Source organism: Boleophthalmus pectinirostris, unplaced genomic scaffold (assembly GCF_026225935.1).
Source record: "Boleophthalmus pectinirostris isolate CB_2022bp ecotype Guang Dong unplaced genomic scaffold, ASM2622593v1 HiC_scaffold_21, whole genome shotgun sequence".
Lineage (NCBI taxonomy): Eukaryota > Metazoa > Chordata > Actinopteri > Gobiiformes > Gobiidae > Boleophthalmus > Boleophthalmus pectinirostris.
This window is the reverse complement of record NW_026571175.1, coordinates 30,077,557-30,101,860: the sequence shown is the minus strand read 5'-3', so window position 1 is coordinate 30,101,860 and position 24,304 is coordinate 30,077,557. Positions and strand designations below refer to the sequence as shown.

Here is a 24,304-nt window from a genome sequence, read left to right as displayed (position 1 = left end):
TATTTATGTATTTATACTTATAATTTTATGCCCTTATGCCTTCCTGTTGCAGTCAGTTACAAACAGACTGGAATTACCTCATCCAGATACACAACTAGTAGCTTTAAACTTCTAATTTGACCATGTAGAAGCTGACAGAAAAAGATGCAGTGAATACAATAGAATGAAGTGACATTACAGCTGCTTATTTCTTACTATGGACTGGGCAACTGTAACATTTCACGTTATAAAAGCAGTTGAGTAATTCACACTTATATTGTATTTGCAGGCTTTAGTTTAACTTACCTGAGGTTTTAGATTTCCCTTTTCTGACCACAGCATAGGTTACATCATCCTGATCTGGAGACCTGACCTCTGAAATGCAGAAAATTTAAAAGCTGTGTACATATTTTACACATTACACTCATTAATTTCAAATAGACTTACCATTCTGTTGGGCTTTCTTTTTATTAAATTTCACGTCACTGTACACCACATCTTCAGACATCGCAGCTATTCAGTGAACAAGTGTCTAATGAACTTCCGTCACATGAGAGGTTTGGTTATATCTTGTTCCTCAAAAAGTTGAACTTCCCTCTTTTTCCTTTTTTTTTTTTCTTGGTTGTGAAGCCAAAATAAAACATCCCAGTCTGTAGCTGGGTTACTTCTAATTTAATTATTACTTTAAATTTGCAGCCTGTTGTATTTTAAACAAACAAATATGTATGTTTGTAGAATAGAAAATTTATGTATTAATGATAAAGATGTCTATGCAGTCGCTCAGTCATTCAGTGGTGTTAACTTCACTCATCTCAGTAAAATAAAAAACATTCCATTAGTTTCAGAATGATGAGGGTTTAGATTGTTGCGTAATAAGACTGTCCTATATTGCGCAAAATGTACTCTTATGAGCTTTAAGCCATGTTATAATGTTATTACCTCCTGAAGCTGTGTTTTGTTTCATTCACACATGTTTGAGTAATCCTTTATTATTAGTCTGTTTACGTCTCCAAAGCTCAAAATGCTCTGCTCCACCTTGTGATGTCATGTGGCGGTAGTTTTTAAGTTAACAGCTCCTTTTACTTCAATTCTGGGGCTAAAATTGTCCAAATGATTCTAGTGAAGGTGTACAGAGTTTAAAAACACAGTGAAGCACTTCCAGTATTACTACATGACATCACAAAGTGGAAGAGAGTGCTTTCTGTTGAGTGAAAAAAAAAATAATAATAATAACTGAATTGAAAATAATCCTCAAAATGTTTCATGTAATGCAATCCGATGCAATAGGAAGTAGATTTTATTGTCATAGACTTTCTGTCCATGAGAAAAAAAAAAGAAAAAAAAAAGTCTGAAAGCTCAGGGTTAATATGCTACGTGGTAACTATGACCACAAGACCAAGAATTTTATTGACAATCTGTTTCTGAAACTTTATAAACGGCTCATTTATTTAATTTATTTATTATTTTTTTAATCTGAAACTTGCATTTTAAATTTGCGTTTCGGACTGTGTCATAGATCTTAGTTAATAAATAGCTGGTTAGCCTCCGTAATATCTTTGAACTCTTAATATTAGATTTTTATTTCTAAAAGTCTACGGAGAAAATGAATAGGAAATTTACTTCCGGAACCGGAGCCGACTTCGAAGTGGGTGGAATGCTACGAATATGCATATAAATTTAGCCAATCGCAAGCCTGTGTTATATGATGGACAGCTGTATTGACCACTAGAAATCCTCCGTGTCAGCGTGAGAGGCGGGGTTTTTCTGCACGTTCGGAAGACGGGCCGTGGCGCCCTCTGTCGGTCGCACTCGGCTGCGCTGCGTGCAGGAGGACCTCACGGACAGACTTCGGTAAAAGTTTGTTCCCCGCTCCAGACATGGCCCCAACCGTCCAGCTCAAAGAGGCAGTGGCCGATGTGAAGGAGGGCATCCGGGCCATCCTGCTCGGACCCCCGGGAGCAGGGAAAGGGACCCAGGTGAGGCGCTAGCTCCGGCTGTTAGCATTAGCATCGTCCGGCTCCGGCTGCTTTAAAACGCATGGTCCAGTTAGCCGCTAATGCTAATGCTAAAGCTAAAGCTAACATTTAACAGATGTCAAAACTTCTTATTCTTTCTATAACTTATTTTATTTTCGTTTCCTTCGTGCGGAAAGCGTGCTGCGTTTAGAAACACGTTTAGATCGCAGATGTTTTGTTGAGTTAAGTTTGTCATTCATTTTATTCGAATCTAGTAATGTTAGTAATCAGTGTTGGGAAGGTTACTTTTAAAAGGATTACAGATTACAGATTACATACCCCAAAATGTAGTTTGTAACGGAATCCATGAAGTTATTTAAAGTGAGTAACGTAATCTGAATACTTTGGATTACTTGATTTGCTGTAGAGTAGCAAAGACTAGGATGGTTTAGTCCTGGTTTAGACCTGGTTTTAGACCTGTTTTAGATCTAGTTTAGACCTGAGTTCTGGTTTAGTCCTGGTTTAGACCTGGTTTTAGTTTTAGATCTAGTTTAGAACTAGTTTAGACCTGGTCTTAGTCCTGGTTTAGTCCTGGTTTAGCTCTAGTTTAGATCTAGTTTAGACCTGGTTTTAGTCCTGGTTTTAGTCCTGGTTTAGACCTGGTTTAGATCTAGTTTAGAACTAGCCCAAAATGTTAAAACAGGAAAACGGGAAAATACCGCAGTGTAATCCATTTATTTCAACAAAGTAACTGTAATCCAATTACAACTCATTAAAACAGTAACTGTAACTGAATACAGTTACTCATAATTTGTACTCTGATTACGTAACTCTGGTACATGTAATCTGTTACTTCCCAATATTGTCTTTCTATAACTTATTTTATTTTCATTTCCTTCATGTGGAAAGCGTACTGCTTTTAGAAACACGTTTAGATCGCAGATGTTTTGTTGAGTTAAATTTGTCATTCATTTTATTCGAATATAGTAATGTTAGTAATACAGCAAGTAATCCACAAATTTATTGACGAGTTTTGTTTTGTGATGGGGAATTAGCAGTTTTCTCTCTCTTTCTCTCTCTACACTCTGCTATGTACATATTTAAAGGTCCTACATTACACAACATGGATTATTGTGAGCTTTAAGCCATGTTATAATGCTGTTACCTCATCAGAAACATACCTACAGTTGTTTTGTTTCTTTCACACATGTTTGAGTAACCCTTTATTATGAGTCTGTTTAGCTCATGTAATAATAGTTTTCAAGTGTACCTTTTACCAATAATTCAGTAGAGATTGTCAATTTCACATCTAAAATTATCCAAATGATTGCAGTGAAGGTGTATGGAGTTTAAAAACGCAGTGGAGCACTTTCTGTAGTACCACATGACATCACAAGGTGGTACAGAGTGTTTGCGTTTGAGAAAGGATCACAGCCTAAATATGCAGGGTTTCTATGTTAAACTTGTGAACAAAATGGTGAGGAAACGATATTATAACTCATCGGAAAATTGAGTAATGTAGGACTTTTAATAGAATCCATTTTCAGCACGAGTTTGTGTAATACTTCCGTTTTTAAACTTATCTTTGTCAGTCAGTGAACCTGTTCTGCACTGTACTTTCTTGTATCAGATTACAGCTTTCCCCTGCAAAGTGTCAGGGAGGCAAGACTTTAAAAACGAATGTAAAATTGCCAAACTTCTTGATAGCAACACACTAATTTGACCACATAGCCCTAAGCAATGCAAAAACAACTGAGCAGGTATTAAATCGTGTTATTCCAAGTTCAAACGTTGAGTTGAACTAATAATTATAGATCTGATTTGCACAAATAAAACTATAAAACTATAAATGACAGTGGCACATCAAAGCTCATGCACTGATTTACAGATATGTATTTTACTAGTGCTTAAATTGAGGTTTCTTTTTGATCCCTACGTGTGTTTTATTTGAAAATATTGTGAGACACTTTTTTCTTCATACTCTATTGTTGAAAACTTTACCATTTGCCTTATATTGCTACTGTTTGTAAAATGTCTTTGAAAAGGTTTAAGCCAAAGACGTCCAAACCTTGTTCATCAAAGGCCAAATATCAAAGCAGAGATGAAGCAGAGGGCCGATGGATGACCAAAGGCCGGGGTCAATACACAGATCAAACATGTGCCTCATAGCTGTACAGAATGAGCCACAGCAATTTGCCTGGTTTAAGATAATTGTTAATGTTTGAAAATGTTGCTCGACCACTTCTCTTTACAAAGTTGTTACACCCAAACACTGTGATGTAGATAAAAGCATTCTTTTGGGTGTGGTATTTAGTGTTTTTTTAAGCAGTTACCGTATTTTCCGGAGTATAAGTCACACCAGTCAAAAAAATGCAGGAATGAGGAAGAAAAAATATACATCATTATAACATGAGTTGCACTTTTTGGGGAAATGCATTGTGTAAAATCAGAGACCAGGAACCAACATTTTATCTTGAAAGGCAAGTTACAGTAATAACAGCACAATAGAGAACAACAGGCTGAATAGGTGTTAATATGTTAATGTAACATATTAGCAGTTATTCAGATAATTATAGCATAAACAACATAAGTTTACCAAACTCATGATCTGACTCCAAATCACAAAATCCATTGAATTCGTCATCCTCGGTGTCACTTCTGCACGTCCTCCAGAGATAAACCATAGATCCATGATGTACGCGGCTTCTTCTTCTGTGTAGCTGTCGTCAGACTCAGCATCAGTTCCAGTTAGAATTATTCTGGCCTTTCTGAATCCCGACAGGATGGTTTCGGTGTCACTGAAGTTCAGGCTTTGTCGATTCATCCAGTGACTACCAGCAAAGTTGCACGGTGCACCCTCGCGGTTGAAGTGAAATTGTGTTCTCCATCCCCGCTTTTCACCAGTCCCTCACAAGTTTCTCGCTCACTCCAAACTTTCTTTCTGTTGCTCGATTACCATTTTCAGCTGCATATTTCACTACTTGCAGCAGGACAGAAGCTCTTTCTGCAGGAGACGTGCGCAGTAGAGTAAAGTGACAGTGGTCCAGGAGCAATAGGAGTTTACGTTGATGTTGGCTCCCATTGGGAACCATGTTGTTTTTTCAGAAGTCAGTGTTTTTATTAAAGGGCCCATATTAAGCTATTTTCTGATCTATAATAATTTGTTGTGTCCTCATCACAAGTAAATCTAGAGCAAATGCTGTTTCATTCACACATTTTAAACACACAAACCCTGACTGCACTTTTACGCTGAGCTCTTCTCTCAAACAGAAAACACCCCGTTCCACCGTGTGATATCATGTAGTACTACAGGAAGGGCCAAACTCTACAGAACAAAAGGTTCTCCTGTCATGAAGCCGTAGTTTTAAAGTTATTGCAAGGTGGAACAGCGCATTTTCAGATTTTGAGATGTAGACAACCCAGGGTTACTCTTAACGTGCGGATGCAACAAAACACAACTCCAGGTCTGTTTTTGAGGAGGTAAGAGCCTTATAACATGACTAAAAGCTCACAAGAGTAATTTTTGCATAATGTAGGACCTTTAAGTCATTTTAGATGAATGTTGCGATTTAAAATGTCCAAATTAAAACATAATAATCCAGAGCTGTGACAGATAAGAACTGTATATAGCAGACACAAACACAATAGGTCTTCTTTCAGTCCCTAATTCCAGAGAGGAAATGCAGTATAACTCATTGAAAACAGTTAAAGCTTACACATTCTTGTAGTATTTGTTTTTGCTGATGTGTCCAGACTCATGCTCCAGCTCACACAGGCATTCGGGGTCATGACCTGGATCTGTTGATTTAATCACAGACACTGCTGCTTCTGAGTTCACTCAGTTTAAGTTGTAAAGATGTCATTATATCTTTGCAACTTTAGGTACTTTAAATCAGCTGAGTGGTTTTGTAATTAGTGGGGGTTTGTCGGGATACAGTTTCCACAACAGGAGACAAGACATTGGAAGGAGAACGAGACAAGACAAGATTTTTACATTCTTTATAATAAATTGTACAATCCAGTTCCCATTTTAATTTTAATATTTTGCTGTCATTGTAGCTCTGCTTTTTTGGACTACAGCTTCTCAAAAAAATTTACGCACCAGTACTTGACTCCATGTTTGTATCCAATCCAAAACATAAAAACATCTTGATCAGTCATAAAAAAAAAAAAAATCTCAATCATTTTCAGCATGTGTGCGCGATCTCATGATAATTTTGTCTCGCGAGATCTTGCGGTATGAGGTTTTGTCCCATTCCTAGTAATAATTAAGATATATTTCTCTCAAGTCAGTACTATCAAATTGAAAATGTCAAAGACCGCATCCAGATGACCACTGTTAAATAAAATCAATGTAGATAAGAATTTATCTGAATATACTGCAACCCGTTCACTCATATTTTATAAATCGTTGAAATAGTCCTGATTGTTCTGATTAGTTGCAACTTTAAGTGAAACAAAACTTACAGTATATGTAATTTAGAAAGTTATTTCCTTATTGAAAACAAACTCTGGGGTGAGCTGTGTCTTGTTTCATTCACACACAAACCCTGCATATTTAGTGTTCTTCTCTCATTCATTCATTATATACATGTAAAATATAGAAGTATAGTAATATGAACACAAGATCTCGTGTGACAAAACTGCCACAAGATTGTGCACACATGAGCAAAATTATTTCGTGTGATTTTTTTTTTTTTTTTTTTCACCCCCAAAGTGTTTGCATTTCAGCATTTCAACAGCCAAAATTGGGAACTGAGTCATGATGTTTATGTTTTAGGAATTATGTTAAAATGTCGTAATTTCTCGTTCTCGTGAACCCAGTCTTGTGTCTTTTCTTGTCTTGTGAAAATTAAATGCAGTATATCACAGTTATATACAAGGAAAAACAGTGCAACAGTGCAAAAATATATAAACATATTCAGATTTATATAATTACGCCTTTATTGGACACCAGTCTCTTGCTATTTTTGCTGCTTATTTTGATTTTATTATTACTATTTGGATCTTTACTCTTTACTATTATATTATATTGTGATGTTTGAGCTTCTGTGTCCAAGTAATTTCCCTTGTGGATCTGTAAAGTTTGTCTAAGTCTAAATAAATAAACAATACATACCAGTGTCTATATCAAGTAGCATTTATTTTCTTCCACCACAGCATTATTGTGAAGTTGAAGAATGAAGTTTGTACCTCTTTTCTCTCCATAGCTGTGAGTTCTGACAGATTTTTGTGTTGTTTTTGCAGGCCCCTCGTCTGGCAGAGAAGTACTGTGTGTGTCACTTGGCCACAGGGGACATGCTCAGGGCCATGGTGGCTTCAGGCTCCGAGCTCGGGAAAAGACTCAAAAAGACCATGGACTCTGGAAAACTGGTAACTAATGTTGTCACCAAACTGCAATTACAAACTCTATTTCGATACTAAGGAGTAGACTTTGTACAGATTTCGATGATCATAAAAACTCTTTATTTAGACAAGAGTAGAGATGCACCGATACGATACTAGTATCAAATATCGATGCTGATTCGGGAAAATTTGCAGTGTCAGTTCCCTGATATCAGTTCAGTCGATTATCCTGTTTGGACTCTGAACTGACTGATATAGGCCCAGGCCATATCATGATGTTTGATCTTTAATTTATACAAAGGTGTTCCGTAATTATTTGCAGGATACATAACACTTACACAACACAGTCAGGTCAGTTTTGTAATAAGTTAAAACTGTATTTTGAGAGAATAAAATACCATTTTCACTCCCTACGCTGATTGGTCAATATATCGGATATGAGCCGACATAGGATCAATATCGGAACTGAAAAGTTTCTTTTATAAAATCAGAGACCAGGAACAGAAAATTCATCTTGAAAGGCAAGTTACAGTAACAACAATAGAACAGAGAACAACAGACTGTTAACGTCACATATGAACAGGTCTTCAGATAATTATAACATAAACAACAGAACAGAACAAGTTTACCAAACTCTCCATCTCACTCCAAGTCACTAAATCCATTAAAATCTTCATCCTGTTTCACTTCTGAGCGGAGGTAAACGGAGCGCCGCTGTCTCTGTAGCTGTCATCAGACTCAGCATCAGTTCCAGTTAGAATTATTCCGGACTTTCTGAATCCCGACAGGATGGTTTCGGTTGTCACTGAAGTCCAGGCTTTGTTGATCCGTCCAGTGACTTCCAGGAAAGTTTCATGGGGCACCCTCCCGGTTGCCATGAAGTTGTGTTCTCCATCCCCGCTTTTTGCCAGTCCCTCACAAGTTTCTCGCTCATTCCAAACTTTCTTTCTGCTGCTCGATTACCGTTTTCGGCTGAATATTTCACTATTCGCAGCAGAACAGAGGCTTTTTCTGCAGGAGACATGCGCACTAGAGCCAAGTGACAGTGGTACAGGAGTAATAGGAGCAGAAGATACTGACACACAAGACTAGAGCCTTTCGCGGCTTCAGTGTGAAAATTTTAATACATAAGTCGCGACAGAAAAAAGTGTGACTTATAGTCCAGAAAATACTTGTTTTTATACAGCTCAAGATCATTCTAAAGCTACTCAGGAAAGGTTAATTTTTTCCTCTGAATGTGACTTTTTTTTGTATCAATACCTGCTCAAATGAGTGTCTAGTTTTGCTATTAGTTTTCGTACTTGCTGCTAACACCTCTCCACTTTCCTGTTGAGGAAAATTAGAAAAGTGTAAAAATAAAGTTCAACATAAGCAGATAATTATGTTACTTGAACTGACTAACACTTGTAATATGCTAGACTGAACGTTTTTAACCTTTTAATAATGTAATGTAATCCTCTAATCTAAAATATACCTTTAGTTTTAAATTACTTCACAGTACAAACAAATGTGTTTAAGTAATCATGGATGTTTATGTAATCCCTCTGCTGTCTCCTCTTCTTTTTTCTTTTGCCATGGATGTTTATTTTGAGTTTGGTTTTTAATTTTTCAGTATAGGTTTTAACAATTCGGGAAAAAATATTGCATTATTCTGATCAACATTGCAGGTGTGATAGATTTGCAGTTTATATTTTAGTAATGGGATTCTGCTAAAAGTTGACCATTTAAACGCATCCAGGAAAATTGATTAAACTAAAATATGAAATGACAAAGTAAAAACAAAGAATCACATTTGAGAACATGTGTGCAGATCCAAACTGCAGGGTTAGCAGTTTTATGCAGAATTGAAAAGGTATTTTGTTTGTGGAGGAAATTACTGGCGCTTTTTGCTGATTGCATCTACTAAATAATGCTTTATATTGGACATTTTTAAGTATTTAAATGTTAAAATCACAATTCTGAAATTTCGAAAAGGGTTAAAGGAACATTTTAAACAGTTTCACATAGTTTTATTGTTTGTCATGATGTAAAAAATAAATTGTATCTGATCTGAATTTGGTGTTTCTGTAGGTGAGCGATGAGATGGTGGTGGAGCTCATCGAGAAGAACCTGGACACGCCTCCCTGCAGCAAAGGATTCCTATTGGACGGATTCCCCCGAACAGTCAAACAGGCAGAGATGGTCAGTCACGTATCCATGACAACCGCATATCAAACAATTCACAAACACAAACTTAAAACTCTCAATTTCATTCATGCGTTTAGCAGATATTTGAGGACTTATTTAAAGGTGCATTGACAAGTGCTTTTCTCAGTGGAGATGTTATTACTTTGTCTGGAATGTTTCACAGTGTGTCATTAAACTTTTCTATCTTCATGGAGACCAAACCAGATCGAGTTACAGGTCAGATCTGTGGAGAGGCAACGCCGCTCACAATCAGAATGCCTGTTTTTACATATTGTTGAGCTATAAAACCACCTGTAATTTAATGAATGCAAGATAGAACCATTTCAGGCAGAGCAATGACATTTCCATGAAGAAAAGCATTTGACAGACTCTCCACTAGAAAAGTTACACAATGCACCTTTAATTTGATTGGGATGTGTTCAGTGATGCAGTGTTTGTTTGTTTCTGTCCACAGCTCGATGAGCTTCTGGACAAGAGGCAGGAGAAGCTGGACTCTGTCATTGAGTTTGCTGTTGATGATTCTCTGTTGGTTCGCAGGATCTGTGGCAGGTACGAGGGATTATTCTATCTCTAAAACACATTTATGCATTTGTTTTATTATAAATTATAACATTTTAAACTCATGTCCAAAACTCACAACAATTTTTAATGGAAGGGCTGTGTTCAAAATTGACAGTTTCTGTATCGCTTGTTATTCCAATTATCAATTTTATTTCCTACCTATTTCCTACTGGTTAGGACTGGGCGGTTTTGATGGTCAATTTTTTTTTTCCAAAATATCCATTCAATATTCCCACTCCACTAAAAATATTCTGCAAACTACAGTAAATGGTCATAACTGAAAAGATTATATCAATCAGCAATCATATTTAACCCATTGGCCACTGGGAAGATCTTTAATGCAACAGATTCTTTTATCTCGTTTATAAAACATTTAGCCCCAACACTGAATTTGACATCACTGATTTCAAAGCACCACGGCCATTCTTGTATTTTCATTGCAATTTTCAATACAAGAAATTTTTATTTTTCCCGAAAACGAATTGGTTTGAACTTCAAATTTCATTTAATTGATATTTTGCCCAGACCTACCACAGGTGTTGTCAAAAAAACACTGAATACTGAAATTTTAAAATTAAGTTTCACCACCAGGCCTGCAACTAATGATTATTTTAGTAGACGACCAGTCAGCCGTGAATATATTTGAGTAATCGAGACTTTTTAAATGGATTATCAACCAGATGAAACTTGAATTATAATGACTCACAACTTCTAAATCTAAAATATTTACAAATAAAGTGTATTATTTGTATTTATTGTACATTTTTTTTATTTTGATTTAATAATGCCGCTGTCTTTGTTTATAAAAGATCTATTCATATTTGTCTTATAACTAATTGTTTTGGATGATACAGGCAGTTTTTTTTTATAGTGGACTAGTCTCTATTGTGCCACAAATCTCCACAATATTTATTACCACACTTTGCTGTAACAAAACCTACATCCAGCCTGAGTTGTACAAGAACGGCATGTGGGCTGCGAGCCTGGAGTGAGTCACTCCGGGCTCTGGTTCGACCTCCTCCTCCTCCTCTTCTTCCACTTTAACCTCGTCTCCTCCATTTGATTTCATTACCAGACTGATCCATCAACCCAGCGGCCGCTCCTACCACGAGGAGTTCAACCCGCCCAAAGTGCCCATGAAAGATGACGTAAGTATTTTCAATATCGGCCCATTTATGCTCCCACCTACCTGAGGCCAAAGTAGAGCTGAAAATTGCACACAGACTGGGCTATTTTCGACCAGTGACGCAGTTCAGTGCGAAATTGAGGACGGCAAAGCAAAGATGAGATCTGTTTTAAATGCATTAGTTGGAAATAGGAAGAGCCAAAGGTATTTTATGGTGCGAAGGGAAGTCTGATAATTAGATGGCTCATATAACCTGTTTGCCTATCTATGTTTTAATGTTGTTTCCTCATCACAAACAGACCTGCAATTGTTTTATTTCATTCACACATGTTTAACACACAAATTAATTAGAGTTCTTCTTTGAAACTGATGTCATATACATACAGGAAGTGCTCCAGTGTGCTTTTAAACTCCACATACCTTCACTAGAATCATTTGGATAATTTCAGCCCTTTGCCAATCTCGACTGAACTCAAGGTAATGAGTAGCTGTTTTCATGAAGCAGTAGTTTTCAAGTTATCACAGTTTGGACCAGAGCATTTTGAGCTTTGGAGATGTAGACATTAAAAATAAAGAGTTACGGGTCAGATCTGTGTAGAGGCGACCCCGCTCACAGTCACAATGCTTGTTTTTCTAAGTATTTTTGAGCTATGAAACCACCTGTAATTAAATAACTGTAAGGTAGAGCTGTTTAATGTCACACTGTGGAAAATTTCAGGCAGAGCAACAGCATACCCATTAGGGTGGTCCAAAAAGATTAGAACCATGTGGCATTTGGTTCCATATCTGGCCAAAATGTTTGAGTCCAAATGTTAAGCAAATTAATAGTGTATGATATCCAAAACTCACGATACTATATTTATTGCGATATTTGCGGGGGCTAATAAAACTGTGAATGTGCTACTTACTTCTTTAAAAAACATTGGTACTGTTGTAATAAGAAGAATTAAGATTTTAAAGTCTTATTAATGTTAAGTGTTATTAATGTTAACACCAAAGGATCATGGTCTATGTAGTTCCCTCTGTTTTTTTTTTTTGCTATTGCTGCATCATAACAATCAATTTAAGTAAAGAGACTTGCAATTTGATATATATTGTGACAGTCCACAATATTATTGTGAGACTTTTGATGATACGATATCACAATATTTTGGTTATTGTTACATCCTTACAAATTAATTAATATTTAGTGGTTGCTTAAGACACTTGAAAATTGCCTTATAGGGCCTTTATACAAGAACATCGCGAACCAATAAATAAGACTTATTCGAATAATTTGTAATTTTATTCTGCAAACAGAAACTTGCACTAAAATTACTTAGAAAGTCCATAAAAAGTTAGAAAGTTAATCATTTTCCTGGAAACTTGATGCAGCTTGAGCAACCTCTAAAATATTTCATTTTTCTTCCTAAATCATCTTTTCGAAAACTAAAACTTGATGTTCTAATCGAGATTATCTAAAACTTTTTTTTTTGATGGACCACCATAATACCCATAGAAGCAAGCAGGAGACAGACCCCCAACCAGAAAAGTTACACGGTGCAGCTTTAATGATACCCATCTCTAAAAATAGTCACCCTGGTTTGAACTTCGCTAGAATTTTATGTGTTCCTGATACATTTAACTCATTTAACTGAAGCCTCCATGTGCTTCTTGTGTTTTGTTTGTGAAACGTGACGACGGGGCAGATGGCTCGATAACTATCTGACCTTTTGTGGTGTTTTCTTTATAAAAACAGCTTGTTGCCAAACGCGGTATTGCAGGTTCACTTTCACAACAACAAGATGTTTTGTTTTTCTAAAGGTGTAACCAAAGTAGGATTCATTTAAAGGTGCACTGTGTAACCTTTCTGCTGGAAGGTACACTCCATGGAAATTATATTGCTTTGCCTGGAATGTTTCAGAGTGTGGCATTAAACTTGTCTATCTCCATGAAAGCAAGCAGATCAAGTTGTGTATCTGTGGATAAACGAACTCGCTCACAGTAAGAAGTAGCATTGTCAATATATCGATACAGCAGCTCACGATATCGAGACTGTAAAATAGTAAAATATACTCTTGTCTGATTTTATGATATTTTGTGGCAGCACTAGAATTTTGTTGCTTGTATAGAGGAAAGAAACTTGTTTATGCAACACATTTGACATATTCACTGTTTTGATGATTAAAGGGCCCATATTACGCAAATGTATTATCTATTCTATAATCTTGTTTTGTCAAAAAACAAACGTGCCTGGAGTTGTGTTTTCATTCATACATTTTTAACACACACATCCTGCGTATTTAGGCTGAGTTCTTCTCGCAAACACAGTTCCACTTTGTGATGTCATGTGGTAATACAGGAAGTGCTCCACTGTGTTTTTAAGATCCACACACCTTCACTTAAATCATTTAGATGATTTCAGCCCTGTAATGCCTGAACTAAAGGTAAAAGGTGCTGTTAAGATGAAATGTACTGCTTCATGGATATCACAAGGTGGAACAGAGCATTATGAGCTTTGAGATGTAGACAGACTAATAATAAGGCTTTACTCAAACATGTGTGAATGAAACAAAACACAACCCCAGGAATGTTTTTGATGAGGTAACAACATGGCTGAAAGTTCACAAGAGTCAATATAGAACCTTTTTAGAATGGGTGTATTTTATATTAACCTTTCAAGTAGTGGTTTAATAAAGACTTTTGGTATGACAACTATGATTTAGGCCACACTAGTATTCGAGTCATTTTCGTTGTGGATGCAGTGTTTGTCCACACTAATCCCATGGAAAATGGCTCCAGAGACAGAAATCTGGTGCCGCCAGCTCCCATGAATTAATCTGAGTACAGATCTGATCCGGCACTGTGTGGATGCCTGAAAACACTGATACGCCGACGTAGGAGCTCTAGTTGTGTCCTTATTGGACCCCGTCACTGTGACTTGCACCTTTCCTGAATCGCTGGGGTCGTGACATCGATCATGTGACGCTATTGCGGAAAACAGTTTAAACAAACCCATAGACAAACGGGAAACGCACAGTAACAACTAAACCTTGTCGTCGGTCCACGAAAAGACTGTTTTCACACTTGCCATCTTCCTCGGCTCGAAATCAGCTGCTGCAACTTCAGACATGGTGCTCCACTTCCTTGTTTTTACCACCCACATGACGTCGTAATGCCAGCCTAGTCATGTGACGTTTCAGGCTTTGATTGCAGACACAGAAACGATGTATCTGGATGCAAATTGTTTCCAATACGGCGATATAGTGATTTGTTTCAGTGTTAGCGTAACCTTAGACTTTATTTTTTACTGTACTGTTTTGAATTGTATCAAATTGCACTCTATCTAGGTATATATTGTAACTATTGTAATTGTAACTGTAGTAAGAGGGTTATTTTTGAGCAATAAAAACACCTGTTATTGCGAAAATGCAAGACAAATGTAATGCTTTATTGTGGGATATTCCAGGCAAAACTCCCACCAGAAAAGTTCTATAGTGCAGCTTTAAGACTGATAGGAAAAGGAGCAGCAGATGACGTAGGCACAGGGAAAGTGAGTCTGATCAAGTCACAGGTTAATAATGAATGAGCCCAGAAACCTGCCCTGACCTGGTTTTAAATAGATTCTTTATTTACAGACTGTGCGCATTGGTCAGTGACCGATCAAGTTCTCATTATTTAGTTACAACAATGAGACGATACAGACACGAGGCAAAGCTTAATAGGATTCTGCTCTTTGTTCATTATGTGGATCCAGATGTTTAAAAATGAGGACGACTTCTGAGGGCTTTAATGTTCACATGCAGATGGCTTGGACAAGACAAGTACAGAGGAGTAAAGGCTCAGTTATGCTCCACCTAGAGCCCAAAACCACCAAAGTGAAGATCGAGAGATGTGTGGGGACTTACCTCTCCAGTCTCCACAGACCTGATTTGTAATTGAGGATGGAGAATATAATGGTTCCAATATTGGCCGACATTGATACAGATCTCTCCATATTGGCATTGACCAATTTAAAAACTCACCTTATTCTCCATGTGTCTTTTTTGAACAGACAAAGTCAAAATGGAAGAGCATTATATGGCTGTGTGTTTACTCAAAAATAAATTTTGATCATTACTTCAATTTAAGCTAAGGCTACATTTACACTGAAACGAATCACCGTATCAGAAATGATTTGCTTCCAGACACATTGTTTCTGCATCCACAATCTATCCACACAGTAACGTGAAACCTAGTCATATGACTAGGCTGGCATCATGTTATCACAACTTCACGTGGGCAGTAAAAACAAAGAAGTGGAGCACTGTGTCTGAAGTTGCAGCAGCCGATTTGGAGCCGAGGAAGATGGCAAGCATAAAAATATTTTCTTTGTGGACTGATGACGCGATTCAGTTGTTACTGAACGTAACACTGGATTTTAAGACGAGCATGGCGGCTCAGAGTGTTGAAGGTGCAAGTCACAGTGACGTGGTCCAGTAAGGACGGCAACTAGAGCTCCTACGTCAGTGTATCAACGTTTTCAGGTCCACACAGAGCCAGCTCAAATACGTATTCATATAAATTCGTGGCAGCTGGCAGCACCAGTTCGTTCCGTCTCTGGAGCCATTTTTCATCGGATTATTATGGATGAACACTGCATCCGCAACGAAAATGACTCGAATACGCACTAGTGTGGATGGGGCCTAAATTTGTGGGTCGCAATTGATTTAAAAAGCAAAATATCTGTTTTTGCTCACAGCTGCAGGCCAAATATTGAATATCTATATCAGCTCCTTGTTGATGTTATTTCTTTGCCTGGGATATTGCACATAATGGTGAAAGCTTGTACACTATTAGGCAGCAGTAACATAGATGGTTAGTGGTGTAAAGTGAGAATACAACGGGGGTGGGTTGACTTAATTACAGAATAGCTTTAAGCTTGGTTTTAATTTTTCATCTCCATTGAGTCTTGCAGATAGAGTAACTACCACCAGAGAGCTTAAATCTCTCTTACGGCACAAAAGTAAACAAATATTAATTGTAACTGCTGTCTCTACGACCTGGTCCTCGATGTAAAATCAAAATCAACAAAAAAAAACTTGTATTGAAAAACTAACAATAACCCTGTGTATTTCGTTGTGCTCGCAGGTGACCGGGGAGCCCCTCATGCGCCGCAGTGACGACAACGAGACGACCCTTCGCTCTCGTCTGGACGCGTACCACAGACAGACCGTGCCCCTGGTGCAGTACTACAGCACCCGAGGCATCCACACCGCCATCGACGCCGCGCAGAACCCCAACGTCGTGTTCGCCTCCATCGTCGCCGCCTTCACCATTGCCACGGATTCTCGCGCCGCTGCCTGTAAAGACCAAGTGTCCTTCATTTGAAATAGTCTCCCTCTGAGTTCTCCCTTTGAGTTCTACCTTTGTCTGTGGGGTGTTAGTGCGGCTTCAGCCAGGCAACAATATTTAACAGATTACAATTTAGAATCAATACAGATGCTGATCAAAACTAGATTTATAACAGCAGAAATCCATATTGGAAGAAAAATTACATTGAGAATGGTGATTTAATTTGTTGAAAATTATCTTCTTTCTAAAAACTGAAAATTAATTTCTTCAAATGTAGGATTGTCAAAAAAAAAACGATGGTGACCAAACACAGATTGAATCAGGACAAGACTAAACAAAAACCTGAACCAGACCATGCCCAGACCAAGCCCAGACCCAACCAAGGACCAAACCAGGACCAAACCAGGACAAGGACTGGGCAAGGACCAAACCCAGACTGCACCAGATCAGGACTAAACATGGACCAAACCAGGACTGTACCAGATCAGGACTAGACATGGACTAAACCCAGACTGTACCAGACCAGGACTGTATAAGACCAGGACTGGACAAGGACCAAACCAGGACTGTATAAGACCAGGACTGGACAAGGACCAAACCAGGACTGTACAAGAACAGGACTGGACAAGGACCAAACCCAAACTATACCAGACTAGGACGAGACATGGACCAAACCCGGACTGTATACCATACCTCGACTAGACCAGGACCAAACCCGGACTGTATACCACACCGGGACTAGACAAGGACCAAACCAGGGCTGTACCAGACCAGGACTAGATGTGGACTAAACCCAGACTGTACCAGACCAGGACTGGACAAGGACCAAACCAGGACTGTACGAGACCAGGACTGGACAAGGACCAAACCCAGACTGTACCAGACCAGGACTAGACAAGGACCAAACCAAGACTAGACTAAACCTCAGACTAAATTTCACCAGGTCACAACAAAACACAAATTAAATTCTCTTGCATATGCTGGACTTTGTAAATTGTTTTGTGAATTGGTCCGTTATGTCTGACGATGCACCGACAGCAGTAAATAGTTCATTTTTGTTGGTCACAAAGTTGGACACAAATCCCAAATCAAACCAATCAATTTAAAAAAATCATTTGACATTTTCCCTGACATTTTTGCTGCTGTCTTTCATCAGATTATTGACTTTAGTTCAGTATTGTTTGCCTTTTGCTGCAGCTCAGGCTTCTGTTCAATCAATAACTCCTGTCTTTCATTTGATTCTTGTTCCTGGACATTTATAGACCTCCTCTTTCTCTTTTAGTATCTCAAAAAAAATGCCTGACCAGCCAGTCCCGCCACATTTACTTTGAATCCGGAAGGGTCTAGAAATGGACCATAGAGCGTGAGAAACTTGTGTCTAAACTTGAGACGATCCAAACACAGCTGCTAATTTGGATCACGTGTCTCACAAACTCAGAAAACATCTCTTCAAACAAAACATATACCTTCTTTTACCTGAAATAAGTAATAGTTTGGTGCTTTTATTGTTGATTCTAAGAAAATCAATGCCATTTTTCATTGCTGTATGTAGATTTCTCTCCCTTTTTTTGTATAAGCAGCCACGTTTGTTTTGTTTTGACACAAATGGAGCTTGCTTCTCTCTGATTGGTTAATCCACCTGTCAATCACTCCCTCCGAAATCAAGGAGACATTACACAGCTCCAGATCTACTCGTCTTTGTAAAGTTTGGTTAATGCGTGTGGTTCTGGCTGGTCAGGTAATCTCAAAATCTCAAATGTAGTTCAAGGCACTTTATCTGATTTTTACTGTTTAGAAATGTGAAAAAAACAGAACTGGTTCATTTTAGAAAGTTTACAGTGGTCCAAATATATTCCTCACTTACCTTTTGCATTCCAAGCATCCTAATTATGCACCTTGATGAGTTTACAAGAGCTTTTCAGTTTTCAGTCACGATAAAGCTGCAGCTATCATGCTAATGCGTACTTCACGTTGCGAAAGTAATGTCCCAGCAAAGATCTAAAGTGCAACTCCGCAGCTGTGTAAACAAAACGGGTTAATGTGACCTTAGCGCAGACAAACTCCAGTTAGATTGTCAGTTGTCTGCTTTTTCCCATTTCTGACTTGTGTTGAAATGGATATTTGCAATTGCACTAGTATTTTTTTTGTGTTTATTGCCCCAGTAATTCCAGAGATATTCAAACCATGTGAAGCTGTGGGTCAAATGTAGTCTTTGTTACTTAAAATGCACCTTAATATTAAACTGTGTGTATATATAGGCTTTTAAATGTTATAGCATCACCCATTGCTCAACATAAAAGGCCTAGATTACCGTATTTTACCGGACTATAAGTCACACTTTTTGGGGAAATGTATTTTGTAAAATCAGAGACTAGGAACCACCATTTTATCTTGAAAGGCAAATTATAGTAATAACAACAGAATATGTTTACTGTTAATATGTTAATGTAACATGTTAACAGTTATTTAGATAATTATAGCATAAACAACAGAAAATAAGTTTACCAAACTCACGATCTCACTCCAAATCACTAAATCCATTGAATTCTTCATCCTCGGTGTCACTTCTGCTCCACCTCTGGAGATAAACCGTAGTACATGATGTAAACGGAGCGCCACTTCCTCTTCTGTGTAGCTGTCATCAGACTCAGCATCAGTTCCAGTTAGAATTATTCCGGCGTTTCTGAATCCCGACAGGATGGTTTCAGTTTTTCATTGAAGTTCAGACTTTGTCGATTCATCCAGTGACTTCCAGGAAAGTTACATGTGCTGTGTTCTCCATTCCCGCTTTTCGCCCGTCCCTCACAAGTTTCTCGCTCACTCCAAACTTTCTTTCTGCTGCTCGATTACTGTTTTCAGCTAAATATTTCACTATTTGCAGCGAGACAGCGGCTTTTTCTGCAGGAGACATGTGCAGTAGAGTGAAGTGACAGTGGTACAGGAGTAATAGTAGTACTAGATCCTGAAACACAAGCCTAGAGCCTCTCACGGCTGTCAGTCTGAAAATTTTAATATATAAGTCGCACTGGAGTATAAGTCGCAGGAAACACCCAAAACATGAAAAAAAGTGTGACTTATTGTCTGAAAAATACGGTACACTTTTTTTCTGATTTATGTTGTTACGCTATTTCCTGGAGTTGTTTTGTTTCATTCACACACGTTTAACACGCAAACCCTACGCATTTAGGCTTGTTTTTCTCTCAATCTGAAAACACAAGTAGTAATACAGAAAGTGCTCCACTGTGTTTTTAAACTCCATACAACTTCACTAGAATCATTTGGATAATTTCAGCTCTGGAATTACCAATCTCTACTGAACTAAAGGTAAAAGGAGCTGTTAAATCACTAAGTGGAACTGAGCATTTTGAGCTTTGAGGTTGTTGACAGACTAATAATAAAGTGTTACTTAAACATGTGTGAATGAAACAAAACAAAACTCCAGATCTGCTTTCGAGGAGGAAACATGTGTCACGTTAAAGGTCACAAGAGTCAACTGTGCGTAATATAGGACCTCTTAAGTTTGCAATGATTTAAATATATAATATTACTACAAAACAAGTTCTCATAGCAGAACTGAAAATGTTTTTGAGCAAGTGTGACCAAAAACAGGTATTTAGTGTCCTAGAAGAATTTAAAAAGACAAAAGTTGATCTGTTTTGGACCTTGTGTCTCTTGACAGATAATGCACTTGAGTTTTTGTTGTATATTTGTGGAGATGTAGAGTGTATTGCAGAAAGTATCAGTTATGTATGTACTTCAGATCTTTTTTTTCTATCTTTATTTTGAATACAGCTACAAGCAAGTACAGTATGTCCTAATATTATTGCGACTGTAGCCTAGAAACTGGTGATTATTTGACTTTGCTTGTTCAAACAAATGGGACTTGTGCATTCCAGACTTCATCTCATCTGGCTCAAATCTACTCAACCACTACTAGAACCTTTAAAGTACTAAGTCTCAAAATATAACAAGGATATTGCTTTTCCGCGATAAATAAGACACAGAAGCCTTTTTTTCTTTTGTAAATGATCTAGTTATGTAATGTACCTTCAGTTAAAGCTTTTTTGAGCTTTTGGTTTTGCTGGTTTTGGGGTAGTTTCCTGGCACTTCTTGATGCGGCTTCCAATGGACTTTTCACATTTCTTTTTCCATGTATTTTGTTTGAAACTGTGGTTAGATTAGATATGTTTGTTTGCTAAACTCAAACATTTGATTAAAGGTGCACTGTGTGATTTTTCTGGAGAGGGTCCTCAACCTGTTTGTCTCCATGTTAAAGGCACAGTTTGAAGTTTTGGACATAATTTGGTCACAAGGTAGTCCAAAATTGTTTAGTGTTGGAGACGTGTGGAGACGCTTTTTTAAATTTTCCGTCCAGTCCTTGTATTTGCAGAGGTCGCTGGTGCTAGACTAGTGCATGTCAATGGCCATAGTTATCCTGCCACTAAAAACAGTCTTACCCACTCCACAAAACACCCGAAGCAAAACTATTATTACGCCAGACTGTTGATGTGAATGTCTGTGTTGATAGAATAATTTTAGATGTAAAACTTGCATTCAAAGGATTTATGTCTGAGCAGCAGCAGCGAGTTGTACCTCCTGATAGAAAACTTGGCAGCGGCGGACTGATATATGAGAAAATAGTCCCTCAACATGCGACGATTCATGCGATGCAAGGTTAGTTTTATTTTAAACATTATTCTATCAACACAGACATTTACATCGACAGTCTGGTGTAATAATAGATTTTCTTCGGGTGCTTTGTGGAGTGGGTAAGACTGTTTTTAGTGGCAGGATAACTATGGCCATTGACATGCACTAGTCTAGCACCAGTGACCTCTGCAAATACAAGGACTGGATGGAATATTTTAAAAAGTGTCTCCACACGTATTGAATACTCTGGCCCACTAGGAAATGAGGTCCTATGTCCAAAATTCTGAACTGTCCCTTTAAAGCTTTAGTTTAAATTGTCCACAGTATAATATTAAACAAATCTGTCTTGCATTTATTCAGCTACAAGTTTTATTTATTGCTTAATATATCTTTATCTTACTGTGAGTGGGGTTGCGTCTTCACAAACCTAACCTATAATTTGGCTTGCAAGTCTGTGCAAGTTTACGTTCATACTCTGGATTTCTAGGCACATCTTCATGGAGACAAGCATATGACGGGTCCTCCACCAGAAAAGTTACACAGTGCACCTTTAAATATGGGATTTAAAGTGCGTCCATTATACCTGTTAAACTGTCCTCTGCTCCTGTGTCGTCCTGGGGCAGTGCAGTCCAAAACTATGACGTCAATGTTCCTGAATACAAATGTGTCTCTTCGGAGGCCAAAGGCATCAAAACAGAAGCAGATGTTCTGCTGTCTCACCAAGCTTAAGTTTAAAGAGGGGGTATTATGCGAAATCTATAGCAATTTTTAGCTTTCTACCATGTTATAATGTTGTTATTTCATCAAAAACATGCTTGGAGAGATCGTGCATGTTTGAGTCATTTAGCGATCTTTTCTGGGCCCTATTCAAACCATTCTTACGGTTAGTTGTAAGATTCTATACAGCGCTCAACCCACAAAAACACGCGTCACCCATGTTCCCACACGACAATTTTCCATGAATACACAAAAACATGATACGAAACTGCACACCGCCACTGATGTGATGGGTGGTAGTTTCATTAGTGGGATGCACACAGACAACAAAAACACAAGTAAAACATGGTAATACATCTTTTTTTGGAGAATATAGTATTTTCAGAATGATAAAAGGGAGCATGGTGATCGAAATATTAGGGGTGTAACGATATCCAAGTCTCACGATACAATATCTTCACGGTATGAACCTCATGTTGCGATATTTGTTGCGGTATTTTGTGGAGGATAACAAAACTGTTAATGATACTTTTTCCTCTTAAAATGCCTTGACAAGACTTAATCCAAAGAATGTAGACTGTAAAAGACTTAAAAGTGCTTAAAACTGTTATTTCTTCATGTAGTCTGCACTGAAATGGAGCAAAGGATCATGGTCTATGTAGTTCCCTCTGTCCTTTTTTTTTTTTTTTTAGCTATTGCTGCACCGCAACTCTTAATTTAAGCAAAGACACTTGTAATTCAGTATATTGTGAGAACTTTGACGATACAATATCACGATATTTTCAGTTATTGTTACATCCCTACTAAATATGTGATGTGTTTGCAATTAACTCCATAGAAGTAAAATACCCCCTCTTTAAGAATGTATTTAATAATGCTGCATGTAATAGCCTCACTTTTTTTTTTAAACAGATTACACCCTCGGGACTCAATGATTTTTAATTTGTCAAGTTTCAAAAAAAACTGAAAAGTACAGATGTTTTATTTTTTTAGGTGGTTTACTCTTGTAAAGCTGTGTTTAGGGCTGATGTAGTCCTGGTTTGGTCCAAGTCTAGTCTATTCCAAATCTGGGTTTAGTCCTAGTTTAGTCTGATTTTTTTGTTATGAAAACAAATGTCAAACCAGTCGGCATTTAAAACTAAACCAGGACAAAACTCAAACTAGAAAACTAAACTTTGACCAAAGCCAGACCTACCAAAGACTAGTGTTATTATAATCTTCAACTTAAGTGAACAATATTGTCTTTTTTCAAACTGGTAAAATGTGAAAAAGTTTCTTGAATGCGGGAGGTGACATCAATTATGAGGGATTTTCAAAAGGAAATAAAATGTACAAATGTCAAGCCTGATTTGGAAATGCGATTATTAGAAAATAATCTTGCTATATTTATCAAACCACACCCCAAGTTTACATAAAAACTGTAGTTACTTTGCCTGCCTCCATTCAAATCAACCTAGATTGTCATCTGAAAATACTAGTGAAAACCTAATATTGACCTTCTCTCTCCCTCCCTCTCTCCTCCTCTCCTCCCTCCTTTTTTGTTTCAGCAAATTGAGTCCAGAGCTGCTCCCGGGACTGGACTTGGATCTGGATCAGACCTGGATCAGACCTGGACTCAGAGATGGACAGACAGACGGAGGGAGAGAATCCACAAAAAGTCACACAGAATCCTCATAGTTTACAAAAAGCGTGTTTGATTTACTGCGAGTCTCTAATAATGTGACCACATTTTCTATTGACTGTCCATTATACCAGCATCACTACAGCTGTCTTGAAACGTTCTCCTCAAATAAATAATGCTTTTCTATTACAACTCATGTCTGGTATTTGTTAAGTCTTCGGGTTATAAGTTAATGGAGCTGACAATGAAACTTGCTCCGTTTAAAGGTCTGATATTGTGCAGAACTGACTTGTGTGAACTTTTAGCCATGTTAAAATGTTGTTACCTCACCAAAAATCTACCTGGAGTTGTTTTGTTGCATTCACACATGTTTGAGTAATCCAGGATAATTAGTCTGTCCACATCTCCACAGCTCAAAATGCTCTGTTTTATCTTGTGATGTAGTGGTTTAGTGGTAGTTTTCTCGTTTTCCAGCTATTTTTTGGCCTCTGTTGATCGATTTTACTCTTCAGTACTCTAGAATACAATTAACTTGTTGCTTTTTTTTAATATATGCTTTTATTTTACCTTTTTTACAGCTGATATTGGCATTAGAAAGTCTGTAATATGAGTGAAAAGAATTCCAGTTGCTGTACCTTTAGGTAAATCCAAAGCTGAAATCTAAATGATTCTTGTGAAGGTGTATGGAGTTTAAAAACACAGTGGAGCATTTCCTGTATTCCTTAATGAATCACAAGGAGGAACGGTGTTTTCAGTGTGAGAAAAGAATCAAAATGTGCAGGGTTTGTGAGTTAAACGTGTGAATGAAACAAAATACAACTCCACGTATGTTTGTGATGAAGAAACAAC

The 24,304-nt window shown here is 37.7% G+C and overlaps 1 protein-coding gene across 2 annotated transcripts; it reads left to right on the top strand.

Moving 5' to 3' along the window:
• Positions 1-1,766: 1,766 nt before the first annotated feature.
• On the top strand, positions 1,767-23,647 carry ak2 (adenylate kinase 2). Of its 2 annotated transcripts, XM_020938006.2 has the most exons (7): positions 1,767-1,955; positions 7,182-7,307; positions 9,351-9,461; positions 9,922-10,016; positions 11,104-11,176; positions 16,264-16,477; positions 23,382-23,647. In XM_020938006.2, exons 1-7 carry the CDS (start codon positions 1,857-1,859, stop codon positions 23,387-23,389), a joined length of 726 nt encoding a protein of 241 aa, XP_020793665.1. In that variant the 5' UTR covers positions 1,767-1,856; the 3' UTR covers positions 23,390-23,647. The 2 variants fall into 2 exon arrangements, with proteins under 2 accessions (XP_020793665.1, XP_020793664.1); XM_020938005.2 differs by lacking the exon at positions 23,382-23,647 and having other exon boundaries at positions 16,264-16,518.
• The last annotated feature ends 657 nt before the right edge of the window (positions 23,648-24,304 follow it).